General features: G+C 40.0%; 1 protein-coding gene across 1 annotated transcript in view; it reads right to left on the bottom strand.

The window, feature by feature from the left end:
* The window catches only part of DGCR2 (DiGeorge syndrome critical region gene 2), a 44,743-nt gene that overhangs the window by 10,367 nt on the left and 21,391 nt on the right, over nucleotides 1–12,985 (bottom strand). Inside the window, exons 3-7 of the mRNA XM_050980459.1 lie at nucleotides 6,991–7,116; nucleotides 5,720–5,930; nucleotides 4,709–4,785; nucleotides 2,637–2,813; nucleotides 1,092–1,295 (exon numbers count right to left, since the gene is read on the bottom strand). Of these exons, the coding sequence (XP_050836416.1) occupies nucleotides 1,092–1,295; nucleotides 2,637–2,813; nucleotides 4,709–4,785; nucleotides 5,720–5,930; nucleotides 6,991–7,116 (795 nt within the window). The remainder of the gene's footprint in view (nucleotides 1–1,091; nucleotides 1,296–2,636; nucleotides 2,814–4,708; nucleotides 4,786–5,719; nucleotides 5,931–6,990; nucleotides 7,117–12,985) is intronic.

Below are 12,985 nucleotides of genomic sequence, written 5' to 3' on the forward strand. Positions count from 1 at the left end.
CAATTCCACAATCTGCTCCACTATCTGACCACTGTCACAGTAAACTCCAAGCAAGCTAAATTTCTTTTCTGTACAGAAAAATAACCTCCCCAAAATCCGCACCCCAAAACAGTGACTGACAAACAGTTCAAAGTCAACTTCATTGACTTAATCAATCCAAAACAAAAACCTGCACTGATATGCCAAATCCAATAATCAAGGTTGTAGGTCCTGATTATTACTGAAACTCTATTTAATTTAAAAAATTCTGCTTCCCACATGACGCCTGCATGAACACTTCCACACACATAAATATGCTCATGACCAGAAAAAGATGCTTAATTAGTGCTCAAGAGAAAAGTGTTTTGTTTTCATGACAACTAAACATGACAAAGGAAATGTACCAGATGCTCTGTTAAGAACCCACAGTATTATCCCCCTCCAAACTGAAAATAAACTACTGCTTCTCCTTTCTAAGTAGCATCAGGGATAATTCATTTTTACCAGCCACAGCCTGAATTGTTTCCCATGATTTGAGATCCTTCCCCACGGGGTGGTTGTACCCAGCAATGTAGAGGCATGTCATGGACATATTTTATGAAAAATCCTTTTGCTAGGATTTTTCTCCTGAGAAGCTGAGAGGCCTCAGAAATGAAATGTAAACAATAATTATCTGCTGCTTGGGAAGGCAACAGGCGCATCTTTGATTGGTCTCATGTGGTTGTTTTTAATTAACAGCCAATCACAGTCCGGCTGTCTCAGACTCTCTGGTCAGCCACAAGATTTTATTATCATTCCATTCCTCTCCTTTCTTTGCTAGCCTTCTGATGAAATCCTTTCTTCTATTCTTTTAGTATAGTTTTAATATCTAATTTTCTTTCAATATAATATATATCATAAAATAATAAATCAGCCTTCTGAAACATGGAGTCAAGATTCTCATCTCTTCCCTCGTCCTGGGAACACCACTGCAATTGGTGAGCCCCGAGTGAGGAACATTGCCACAGAGGCACTGCAAGGATGTGTTGTTTCAAACAAAGCTACACCCAAAGATACCCAAGTTGAGCACTCAACTGATCTTTACTGACAAAACTGCAGCACCAGAGTCGTACCTGGGTCCAAGCAGGTGAATTTGCAGCACTCCTTGGGGTCCTTGCGGTACTGCTGGCAGCCCTGGGGCCGCTCACACAGGGCAGCCACGCACATCTCGGGCTCCCCGTTGTGACACGTGCAGCTCAAACAGGGATCGTTCCCTTTGGGAGTGAAGTAGTAGCCTTCATCCACAATGTTGTCTTTGATATCAACACAAGTCTGGCCTAGAACAGACAGGCACAGCAATACCCATGGAATCCAGCTTCATTTGTTAAGAGATTTGTAAACATAAGCAGATCACCAGTTAAAATCCAGGCCTTCACATTAAAGAACTTTGAAAAGGGGTCTCCAGGGAAGGAAAGTGGATGGTCCCAGGGACACAGAGATGATTCTGAGCTCATTGACAAGGGCAGTTTTAGGTATTTAATGGAACTGACACACTTCCAAGTATCCCCTCTAAGAGGAAAGCAAGTGGTCTGAGAAGCTTAACCTTCACTGCCAAAGCCTGCTGCAGCTCCCTTCCTCTATCCTGGCATTAGGAAAAGCTGGATCTTTTCTGACCAAACTTGAAGGCCTTTTCACAGGCCAGCACTTAAAAAGGGAGCCATGCAATAGTACTTCCACTGTCCTAGCAGCATCCTGATCCCTGCCCAGCAAGGGAAGCTTAGCTGCCTTTTGCCCACTGACCTAAAGGCAGGTGCCAAAACCAGAGAGAGAAAGCAGTGCTGGGAGCTGGCAGCTGGAATGGCTGCTCAGGGAGGATGGCCTGTCCCCTCCAGCCTATGCACAGGTCAGCTGCTGGGTCCACAGGGAAGGACAGGCTGGGAGAGACCTGGGGAGGTCACCAGCTCAACCTCTGGTCAAAGCAGGGTCAGCCATGACATCCCAATAGGTTGCTCAGGGCTTTATCTAATCTGGTCATAAAAACCTCTGAGGACAGAGGCTGCACAACTTCCCTGGCAGTCACCCGCACCCTTTATAACCCTCGAGTTAAATAACTTTTCTCCTTGCAAAGAAGCACCATCTAGATCAGGTAATATGTTTAAGATTACCTGATAATACTGCAAACACCTCTGCTGGTATCAAGGCTTTTGTAGCACGGGAATGCAAGATACAGAACAAAAGCCTGGGTTTTTTTCCACTTCTAAGCCAGTGAGCTCCATCTGTCTTTCCCTTCTAGGTCTAACAATTGGCTGGAAAGAATTTAGTAGAATTTGCTATACTCTAAAATAAGTGTTTCCTCATTTTAATGTGAAATTAATAACTTAAGAGCAACGTTTACTAACAAGGCATTTAAGAAAAAAAGCCCAAAAATCTTTTTTTTGCCCAAGTTTATTTGAGGCTGACACTGCTGCCTAATGATTTTTTAGTAAAACTCTGTACTGTTTGACAGCAACACATTATGATGCTCTCATTTATTAAAATAAAGGAGAAATATAACCCCACCCTTTTTTTCTTAATTTACTGGGCAAAAATTAGAAAGGGTAATGAAACAATTTCCAGGTACTTATTATATGCATATTTAAACACACAACACAGTTAACACTGAACTGAACCCAACTTACTCCTTTTGCAGAGGAATGAAGATTTCTCATAGCAGTTTTCAGCAAACCAGCTGTGTAAACCGTGGTGCCGGAGGGCAGGAAAATAGAAATACTGGAGCTGGGCACAGAAAACGTTTTCCTTTTCAGACATAGCCGTACCAAAGATAGGGTCAGGGGGTAAAAACACTTCTGAGGAGCCTGGAACAAGACACATTGGCATTAGCAGCCTGTGGGTATGTAAAGCTTTAGAGAGGCTCTGTACCATCACTCATTTCATGCACACCAACTCCAATACAAAGAGTCCTCCAGCACCAGCTCCCATTACCAACACTGCTCTGGGGGAAGGCAAACAGCTGGGAGTGAAGGGGTGACTCACAGAGAAGAGAGGCTGCTGTTTTCAAAGTACTGGGTAATTCTGTCACTCTGAACCAGAAGTGATACTCCAACATCTCCACAAGTGCTGCTTCACAGTGCTGCAAACCCCATGGGGTTTGCCTGACAATAGTCATACACCTCCTCAAACCACACTGAGCTTGGTCACAGATGCTACCAGTGGAGCAAGAACCCACACAGCAATTTTGAGCCTGGCACTCCATGCACCCACCAGTGCTTCCAAAGATGTGCATCCACCTGTGCAGCCCTCGCAGAGCTGATCCATGTTTGCAGGGATGCACTAGGGCATCCACAGTTTGGTCCTTTCAATCATGAAACAGCATCCTGATGGGCTCCAAACAGTGCAAAAGGTGTTGAGGGCATTTTCTGGAGGGCTTATGTTACACATGTCAGGAGAATAAATTAAAATTTTCAAGCTTTAGAACCCTAAATCACTTTTCAAACAGGTATTAGAAATTCAGAGTCTGTGTCAATAAAAACTTAAGAAAAGTTTTTCACACTACTGAATGTTACTATGGACTTTACTTTGTAGAGGTATCTCTTTGTTAAATATAAAACTTGAAAACAGAAAATTATATGTTATTGAGAAGGTTTAAAATCATATAATGCATCAGATTAAATAAAACTAATACTAAAGTTATGATTTTTCTGTAATTCATGCCTCCCTCTTGTGACCACTCTGTCAGCAGATGGCAGTGCAGTCAGCTTTCCAAAGAGCAAAGAAAGGTCCTTTTAAGGAGAATCTTTGCATTCATGTGTCAAAGAAGTATTTTTCAAGACCCAACTGTTTGAAAATTCTGATCATAATTACATGTCTGTAACTAAAGGAGGGTTTTCCTTCCAGATTATCCATGGATACTGAAAACTATGTGTGAGGGAAAACCTATTCAGATTAGGTTTTAAATTCTACACTGGAATTCACAGTGCTGACGCTTAAAAAACACCACCTTTGTTATAAATTTCCCATTACCTAAACCAGTACAGGAATTAAACAGGCAACTGTACACATAAGAGTTTGCATTATGACTTTAATCTCACTAATGAATTAGCTAATAATAAAAGGTGTAGAAACACAGCTTTGCATTTTCAGCAGAGGGAGCTGCTTGTTTTGCAATTGAAAGGGTTTAGCCAGTGACGCCCATCAAATTAATGTTCAGTTTTTCATATAAAATGAGATCTATTTCTGGAATTACATAAAGTCTGACATGTTTAATTAAACTACCTGAGATCCTTTAAAAAGAAAAAAAATCTGTGTAAATTCTGCAAAATTCAAGTGTGTTGTTTCAGTACACAAAATTCTACCAATTTTTAAAAAGCTAAAACCTCCAAACATGCAAATACTAGAACCAGGAATCAGCAGTTCATCTGAACATTCACCACAAAGAATGAGAAACTACAGAGTAATTTCCTTTCTCTCATTTAATCAAAGGGAAAGTCCAAATAAACTGACACATGTTCTTTCCATGCCAGAGTAGAAACCCATAAAGCTTAAACTTTAAAAAAGGATGTGTGTTGAGTATTAAACTCTTCCACTTCTACCCTCTGAAGCGCAGCAGTTCACCTATACTATTTCAACACTAGTTCACCTGTACTATTTCAACACTACCAGTGAAAGAAGTCATGCTGTTCTTTCAAATCATATCCATGCTTTAATGCAGTTTTCATGGGCACTGAAGTAAGCAGTTATTTGAGAGACCCACCTTTATAAGCAACTTCCCAGTGACCTTCCAGAGAGTGATTTCGGTTGGTGATCACATACTGATATCCCACCCAGAACCTGCAAAGCAAATTAAGTTACATTCTAAAGATACAGGCCAAAAACACAGTAACAAATTAAATTACACAGAACCTTCTAATATCTTCCTATGTAAAAGCAACGTAGAGAGACTACAGTTGAGGAACAGATGAAAATACTTGATAAATTACTTTTTAGTTTTCTAGGTATAGTAATTACTTTTTAGTTTTCTTACAAATTATAACTGACTGTGTCCTTATTTCTACTCATAAGCACCACCTTATTCTGTTGTCATGGCAGCACTTCAGTATCTCAAACCCAAAAATCACACAGCAACATCCAGATGTCAAGTATTTCTGAACATAAACAACTTAGGTCAGACTGTTCTGGATCAAACCATTTAACTCTCCAGAGACAGAAACACACTATTACTCAGCCACTCCTGATGATCTGACATGGCAGCCCATGAGTGACAAAAAACCCACACGAAGAAAAAGGAGGAATTGTTTGAAAGAAATATCTAAAATGATGCAAACACAGTAGTTGCAACTCAAAATGCCTTTTTACTTCATTCCTACCTCAAAGTTGCTCTTTGTTAGAGCTACAGGTACTTCATGGAAATCAAAATCTTGTTGAAAAATTTACATAATTATTTCAATACAAGGCAGTGCAGCAGCAGTCATTGTTAAATCCACCTTCCCTGATGCTCAAGAATACCTGTACCTTGCTGAGACAACCTGAAGATAAGAAGACTGTTGATAAAAAGACTCTGCTGAATTGAATCATCTGTTAATATTAATTAAAACAAACTGCAGATGGGGCACTGCCAAACAGCCAACCAGCACGTTCACACTGGGTTATTCAACTGATGTAAATTTTACCATTAGATTTTCTACACAAACTGAACCACCAGCATTTGTAGCACACAGAAACCATTCTCTATAACATGAGATCTTTCCCTTTTCTTCCTACTCACCTATGCAGGTCCTTCCTTACAAATGCTTTTTCTTCCAAGTCCCACTCCTGTGCCAGGATGAACCTCAGCTCTTGGTCTGCAGTGAAGGTGGCGAGGGAGCCGTTCACCCGCTGACATGTCTGCACAGCGTCCCAGTAGTTCTCCCCATTTAAATACACCCTGTAACAGCTGGCTGTGCCCTCATAGTGGTACCATCCTGTTGGGCACTTTCCTAGGAAACATGAAGAATAGAAGGGAAACCATTCCCCCCAAATTAGGATCTTGAAGATAATGCATCCTAATCAATTATCACTGGGACACGTACATACAACAGTGTGTACACTTCACCTCCACAGGAGGAGGTGCACACATAACAGATCCCTGAAGAGTTACTTTACTACAGTTTCTGATAAATGTTGATTTTTTACATGTTTTTAAAAAGACTAAGCTCCTAGCACAGTCCCATCACATTGTCACAGCCTTTAAAATCTTTAATTAAGACTGACCATCTACTGTGGAAGACATTTCCCTGCACATCTTTATAAAACCAATAAATTTGATTAATCCAAGCAGAAACAAATAGCACAAAAACCCCGGAGGTGGCCAATTTAATGACTGTGCCTTCCTGTTAGATGATTAGTAATACATCCAACTTGCTGTGAAGTTTTCAACCTACTCTTACAGTCTCAATAGTATTCATATAATCCTGCCCCCCGAGTGAATCATTGAAGATGACAGAAGTTCTGGGGAAATTCTTGGTTGCTTTGTAAAAACCACCACTGTAAGGCAGATCTTTAGGAAATAAGAAGGTGATGGTGTGAACTGCTGTCTCTACTTTCTCTCAATTGACTCAACTAAGGGAACCTGAAACAAAAGCCTCGTGGCATTTCTGGACGAAACAGGCCCATGGACTAATAGAGAGAAATCACAGGACAGGAGGATGACATTTAAACCTGCATCTGCACTATTAATTTTGCATTGCCTAAGAAACTTAAAATTCAGAAACTGTTTTCTGTTCAATGCAATTCACAGTTCTGTTCTCAAGCCTCTTTATTCTGTTTTGTTTCTTCTGGTTATTTTATCCTTTTTTATTATGTTACAACTCTGCGATGAGTTGAAACAGAAGGATCTATATAAAAGAAATGCACAAACGCCAGAAATAGCACTGCATGTCAAAGATTGGTCAAAAAGCTATGAAACAGAAAAGACTATTACTTCTGAATTTAAAAATAGTCTAAATTTGTAAATTAATTAGCAGAGAGATGGCCCAGATTTCCCAGTCTGCAACTTACTGCTGAAGCGGACGGGCTGTGCCACGTTGACAGTGTGGAAGCGGGTGGTCTCTGCTCCTCTCCCCCGACTGTGCCTCGAGTCCACATTCTCCTTCCCATGGTAAGTTCTCTGGTCCCCTGTCAAGCCTGGGGACAAGGAGAGATAGTTAGTACTGGTGAAAGATGCAAGCAAAGGCAGATTTCATTTTATTAAACTTTCTCTGGGTTTTAATTCAAGATATATGTGATACCTGACTGAGGTAAGCAAAGATGGCAGGTCCCTGCAGTAACAGCTTGGCCATTTTACTCAGCAGGTAACTGAAACACCTTCAATTGAAAAGAACCAACAAGCCATTACACGAGTCGTGCAGGGTAAATGAAATATTTTGGCAGATTCTCACCAGCCTGCAATTGTACACAGGACTTGCTGCTCATCATTTCAACTGCTGCAGCAAATGCATCATCCCCGGCGCATTGTATCTGTTCCTGTTTACAGAACTACCCACTCCCCAGCTGCTTTGTTCCTCAGCTGTGTGTTCAAGGACAGAAGACAACTCCTCCAATACATTTTCCAACACATGCTCTGAGATGTAGGATGTAATTAAAACCAGGAAAGGAGACTGATCTTCAGCCAGAAGAATGAGGCTTTTTTTTATTTACTCTCAAGCTTCTAAAGGCAAAGTTAGTTGATGACTTCTGAAATAAACCCCCACACCCCCTCATCTCAGTGTCAGGGTTAACAGGTGTACATGACCACCCGATTCAGTAACTCAGGAAAAACATGGTGTAAGATGTTATTCAAGAAAAGGGGCTGGAGGGCTCCATGTGCCTATCAGGAGTAAATAAGGAACACCCAGTTCAGGTGGAGGCAGGGTGGGCCATAGCCAGCACAACCAGCAGGTTCCTAAGCAGGAAGGCAGGCATGGTGGTGGGGAGAAACCTTAGAGAAAGTTGGAGGTGGGCACCAAGAACGAATAATGTGGAAACAAGAGATTAATCTTAAAAAGAGAGAAATTAAAACCCCAACAATATAAGCATTATAAATATCTGCTTGTATGTTACTTAATACTACTAGATGTTATTGAAGGTAATAGGGTTTAACCAGCACAGTGCTATGTAGACATTCATTTCTGTATAAAAAATCTGCTTATTTTCCTTTAAAGCTGATTAGCTCCATTTAGCCTCGCTAAACCAAACAAACAAAGACATGATCCCAAATAAAGAGAAGCTACACAGTCTTCTTCAACAGGTTTAACTACATCTGTTTGAAAAATATGTGAAACCAAGTCAGTAAAACTTTCTCTTTTTGGACTATCTTTGGAAAGCAAGAGGTCCACAGCAATTTCATGGTAATTCAAACCCCGAGCTGCAGGCTGTTCACTGCATTACCAGGGGGAAAGACCTCCACAAGACCCAACATCAAACAGTGCACTCCATGGAACAAATGTAGGCATTGATGGGCAAAACAAATCCCTAGCTGGAGCCCAGGAACAGCAGAGTCACTTTGCATTCATCTGTCTCTAGCATACTGAGTTTGCCCTGGGTTAATGGGATAAGCAAAGGCTATTTAATTATCACGTTATCCTAGGAATTACATGTCTACAGAGATCACCCATTAAGGAATGGCTGTGCATAATACACTCACATGGCCTTACAGGAATAAAGCAGAAATTCTGGTGTTCAGTATCAGAATACACTGTATCTATCACAGGCAAGAAGTCAGTACCAAGAAATCCAGCGTACATTTCAAAGAACACAAAATGGTAAAATAATTTGACAGTGAAGATTACTGATTTTTTTATTACTTTAAAGGCTAATCTATTTTTAGTTTTAGAATCTGTTTTTAATCCTAATGGTTCAGTAGCACTATTTACACTATGATTTTCAGAGTGATACTGAGACACTGAAAAAGCAAATCTTCAATTATAGCAAGACTTTAAAAATAACACTAACTACTGTAGAATGCTTTATTAAATTCTACTGAGCTCAGCATAGGGAGCTCTATTTTCCCATGGCATTAAATGGTAGAACCAGTCAGAACCAAACACATGAAGAATCAGTTCCCTCTCAGAAGTGAGAGCAGATGCAGCACCATATGGCTGACCCTCTGCAGCTAAACAGAACGCCCACGAGGACTTAACAATTTATCTCCCCCAGGAATAAAACAAAAGTTCACAGGTTTTAACATGCAAGGTTAAGGAAGGGTTACACAGGCTAACATCATAAATTAACAGAATTTATGCCAGATGCTTTGAAAAACATCTACACAAATCCCACACCAAGAGAGTTCCATCACTTCCACCCAGGAAGCAGAACTCATTCCTTCCTCAGCAGCTGCCCTTGTCAGCAGATTCATGCTGCAGCCAGGACTGAAGTGGTACAAAGCAGCCACCACAAGGCACTTCTTCAAGCCCAACACTGTCAGCTGCTCAATAAACCGGTGCTCTTCAAATATTAAATTGCTTCTATCTGACCTGAATATCTGTCTCCCAAGAAAAGCAACGAGGACAACTTTTTCCAGGGCAATAAAGAGATGCTAACAAGCCTTTAAGTCACTTGACTGCCACAAAAAGCTGTTGCAGATTCTGGTGGCAAAGGTGTAATTGGACTGGATTTCTATTCCACTTCTGCAATACTCTGCGGAAGAATTTTACGTGCTGTTCCTACCTCCTTTTTACAAATAATTTTATCTTTAAAAATAAATTAGACTGCCATGGACTCATCTTTAGATAACAATTTAACTCAGAAGAACAGAACCTAACCCTGTTTGAGTGTTTCACAAAGGAAAAGCCATCATTTTCAGTGCTTACATGCACACTTCATATCCTGAAAGCGATGAATTTTGGAAGATCAGTTATTTTCCAAGATCTTTATTCTTCTAAATACTACAACCACAGGCAATAACAGCAACAGTGGTATTTTTACTAGCCAAGACAGATAAAGATCTGTTTCTTTAACTTTATATAATTACTCCAGAAATGTCATTTGCTGGCTAGCTGGTGCAGAAAATGCAAAAATGGGTTCAAGGAAAAACCCATGGGGCACTATTTCTTTTCACCCTTTGAATATTAGAGTGGTGAACACAAGCATCCTCCAATGTGTTTCCCAATTGAACAAGTCATGATTAGTATTCACCCAGCTCCTTCCAATTTACAGTTGCTATCTAATTCACTCCAACACAATTATAGTCTAAGCACAGGGCTATCCATCAAGAGAAAGCTGTCTAACAGTGGTGATTCTGTGGCTATTTTCAGTTGTTTAAAACTTGAAGCTACCAATTCAGAATGGAAGTCTGCCATGCTGATGGTTCCTTCTACCTTTTGGAAAACTGTGTCAGAGATGTCAAGCCACTCAAGCAAAACCCTTCATAAGGATGGAAGTACTATGTCAAATGATGTCAAAATTAAACTGCCTGTGAAGCAAAACCAGGTCTTGCCATACCTTATTAGTTCCAAGATTTGAGTTGTTCCTGTTTAAACACATAGATTCTCAAAATTTACATAAAAGCTGCCTTGTCGCCCAAAGCTTCAAATTTCAATTTCCAGCATATTACCTACTGAAAGCTTAGGAAGCCTCTAATTCCATCTGGTAATTTGAGAGGTGAGAGAACTTCAAGATTAAGTCCAGTTTTGTGCCTCAGTATTTGGAAATATAGTTCAGAAGCTCCTAGAGAGGAGTGATTCTTCTCAGATCAAGCAGCTCCATGCTGTGTGTTATCAACTGTATTGTGCAAGGACATCAATGCCAAGCAAGAACAGCATCCTGCTGTGCTCTGAGTGCTATTCAAGGTAATGGACTGGCAGAAAACAGCTTATAATTTAAACACCACAAGGTAGGGTAAAAAAAAAATAGGAGTTCAGCAAGGACTCAGTAAAGGTGTGGAAATGTTCAGAGGTTTTTATCATTAATACCTAGGTTTTAAAAAAAGAGATGTACTAAAAAGCGCACAAATGTCAAGAGTCACTTCAAGCATACAAAACATCCTTGGTGAAACAAAACACAAAGCTGTTTTTGATCACTTCAAAACAGGTTGCTGCAGCTGCTGCTTCATCAGAAGGGAAAGATGTGAAACTGATATGGATAGGATTTATGAAGGGCACACAAATTTAAGACATCCATTTTCATTCATAGGCAACAGAAAAAAACATCAAGCCTGCAGCTTGGGAGGAAAACAAAGCCAGAGCTATACTAAACCCTGCTCTGCTCAGCCTCCTGAAAATGAGTTACACCAGCAGGCCTGCAAAGAAGGCAGGATCGCTGCAGAAGCTGATCTGATATTCTGGTAGAAGCAAAGCTGGAAATCCAATAAGCAGTAAAAGGTAAACTGCAGATCCCTTTCCTCTTATGGGTTTAAATACAGAACTTTTATAAAGGTGAAAAAGTTATGCTTCTGCTTTGATTGCTTGTGTAGAAACATGAGACAAAATTATTAGAAAGAGTAAATTTTATTTGTACAAGTCCTTGTTTAATATATTAATGCCTGGTTTTACCATTTCATAAAATACACCACTTTGAGCTAAACTATTTTTAGGATCAATTACTGTTGACATGGAAAAGTCCACAAATTTCTTGAAGCTCCACTGCTTAAGCAGAATTGAGTCACAGGCACATGCTACATAATGAACCCTCCCAGCAATTGTTAGTATTGCTCACAAGAGTAGGCAGGCACTGGTTTTAGTCTGTCAGAGAGATGAATTGAGGGTAATCACTGCTGGAGATTCCACTGACACATGGGTGCCTAGCGGGAAGGGCAGGGGGAACAGTACTTTGCACATGGAAAATTTGTGACTGAGAAGATTTCCATGTTCTAAGGGAAAATGGTCATTATGATAAGAGACAGTGAGAATAAAAATGACAATCTTCAGAGAAATATATTGTCAGCTATAATGACAATCTTCAGAGAAATATAGCAAAAAATAGGCATCTCACACACTTATTCAGATTGTCAATTAATTAAATGTCTTACTTAATTGTGTTCTGAAAAAAATGCCAGAAGAAATTCAAACAAAAAGTCTTACAACTTGGAATGTTTCTTGCACTTCAGCCAATATATGATTAGTAAACTAATTTATTAATTATGGATCCTCTTGTTTCAATAGGACCTTTGTAATTAACACAAATGAAATTAGGCCTAAAAAAGGTGAACCAACAGTGGCAAACAACTTAGAATGGCTTTGTAATAAACCTTTCAAAACACCAACATGACTAAAGAGTCACTGAAACACACTTTTAAACACCACCACAAAACCCTAATTCACTGCCATTGATCTGTTCTGAGTTGCTCATGTTGGAGTGTGCCATTAGTGGCTCAAAGGCTGAAGATTAACAAGCTTCTCAGCCAGATTCAGGGCCCTTTCTTATACACTTTCTTTTCATGTTTCAGAGAGTTTTCATGCCTTTTAATTTAAAGATGTTATAACTCTCCAAGTTTCACAAGTCCAGGTGGCTTCACTAACTAGCTCTTTTAGTCTTCAGACTGCCTTTATTGAAGGGAAGAACATTTTAATTAAAGTATTTACATTTAGCTGAATCATCACACAACTGCTCATCTAATCCAGAGGTATTTTCTACATTTAAAGCTACATCATTTCTTGTTAATTCAGTGGCCAAAGAAGAAAGTTGCCACTCCTGAGTATGACTATGTTACTATTATTAGTAGCTTTAGCTCCCCAATCAATGTCCCAAGAGAGTCTCTCCTGTGACTCATCACGTCTGTACTGCTGTCCTCAACACAAGCACACTGTGCTCTTCCAAACTGATTCTGCCCTCAGGTTTACTTTCATTGATGCTACTCCTCTTTGTGCTCCAGCACAGCATTCCCATACACACCAACCTCTCCTACTCCTGACAGCTCTGAGTAACACCTGCCCTTCAGCACCCATTGCAGGTCACAATGCAATCCCACCAAGTTCATTGTTACAGGTATAATAGTTTTTACATCCTACACGAGTAGTTCTTGTTCCTCTGGTTTGCTGGCTGCACTCCTCACATTACTGTGCAAATATCTCAGTTCTTT

Source organism: Serinus canaria, chromosome 15 (assembly GCF_022539315.1).
Source record: "Serinus canaria isolate serCan28SL12 chromosome 15, serCan2020, whole genome shotgun sequence".
NCBI classification, from domain to species: domain Eukaryota; kingdom Metazoa; phylum Chordata; class Aves; order Passeriformes; family Fringillidae; genus Serinus; species Serinus canaria.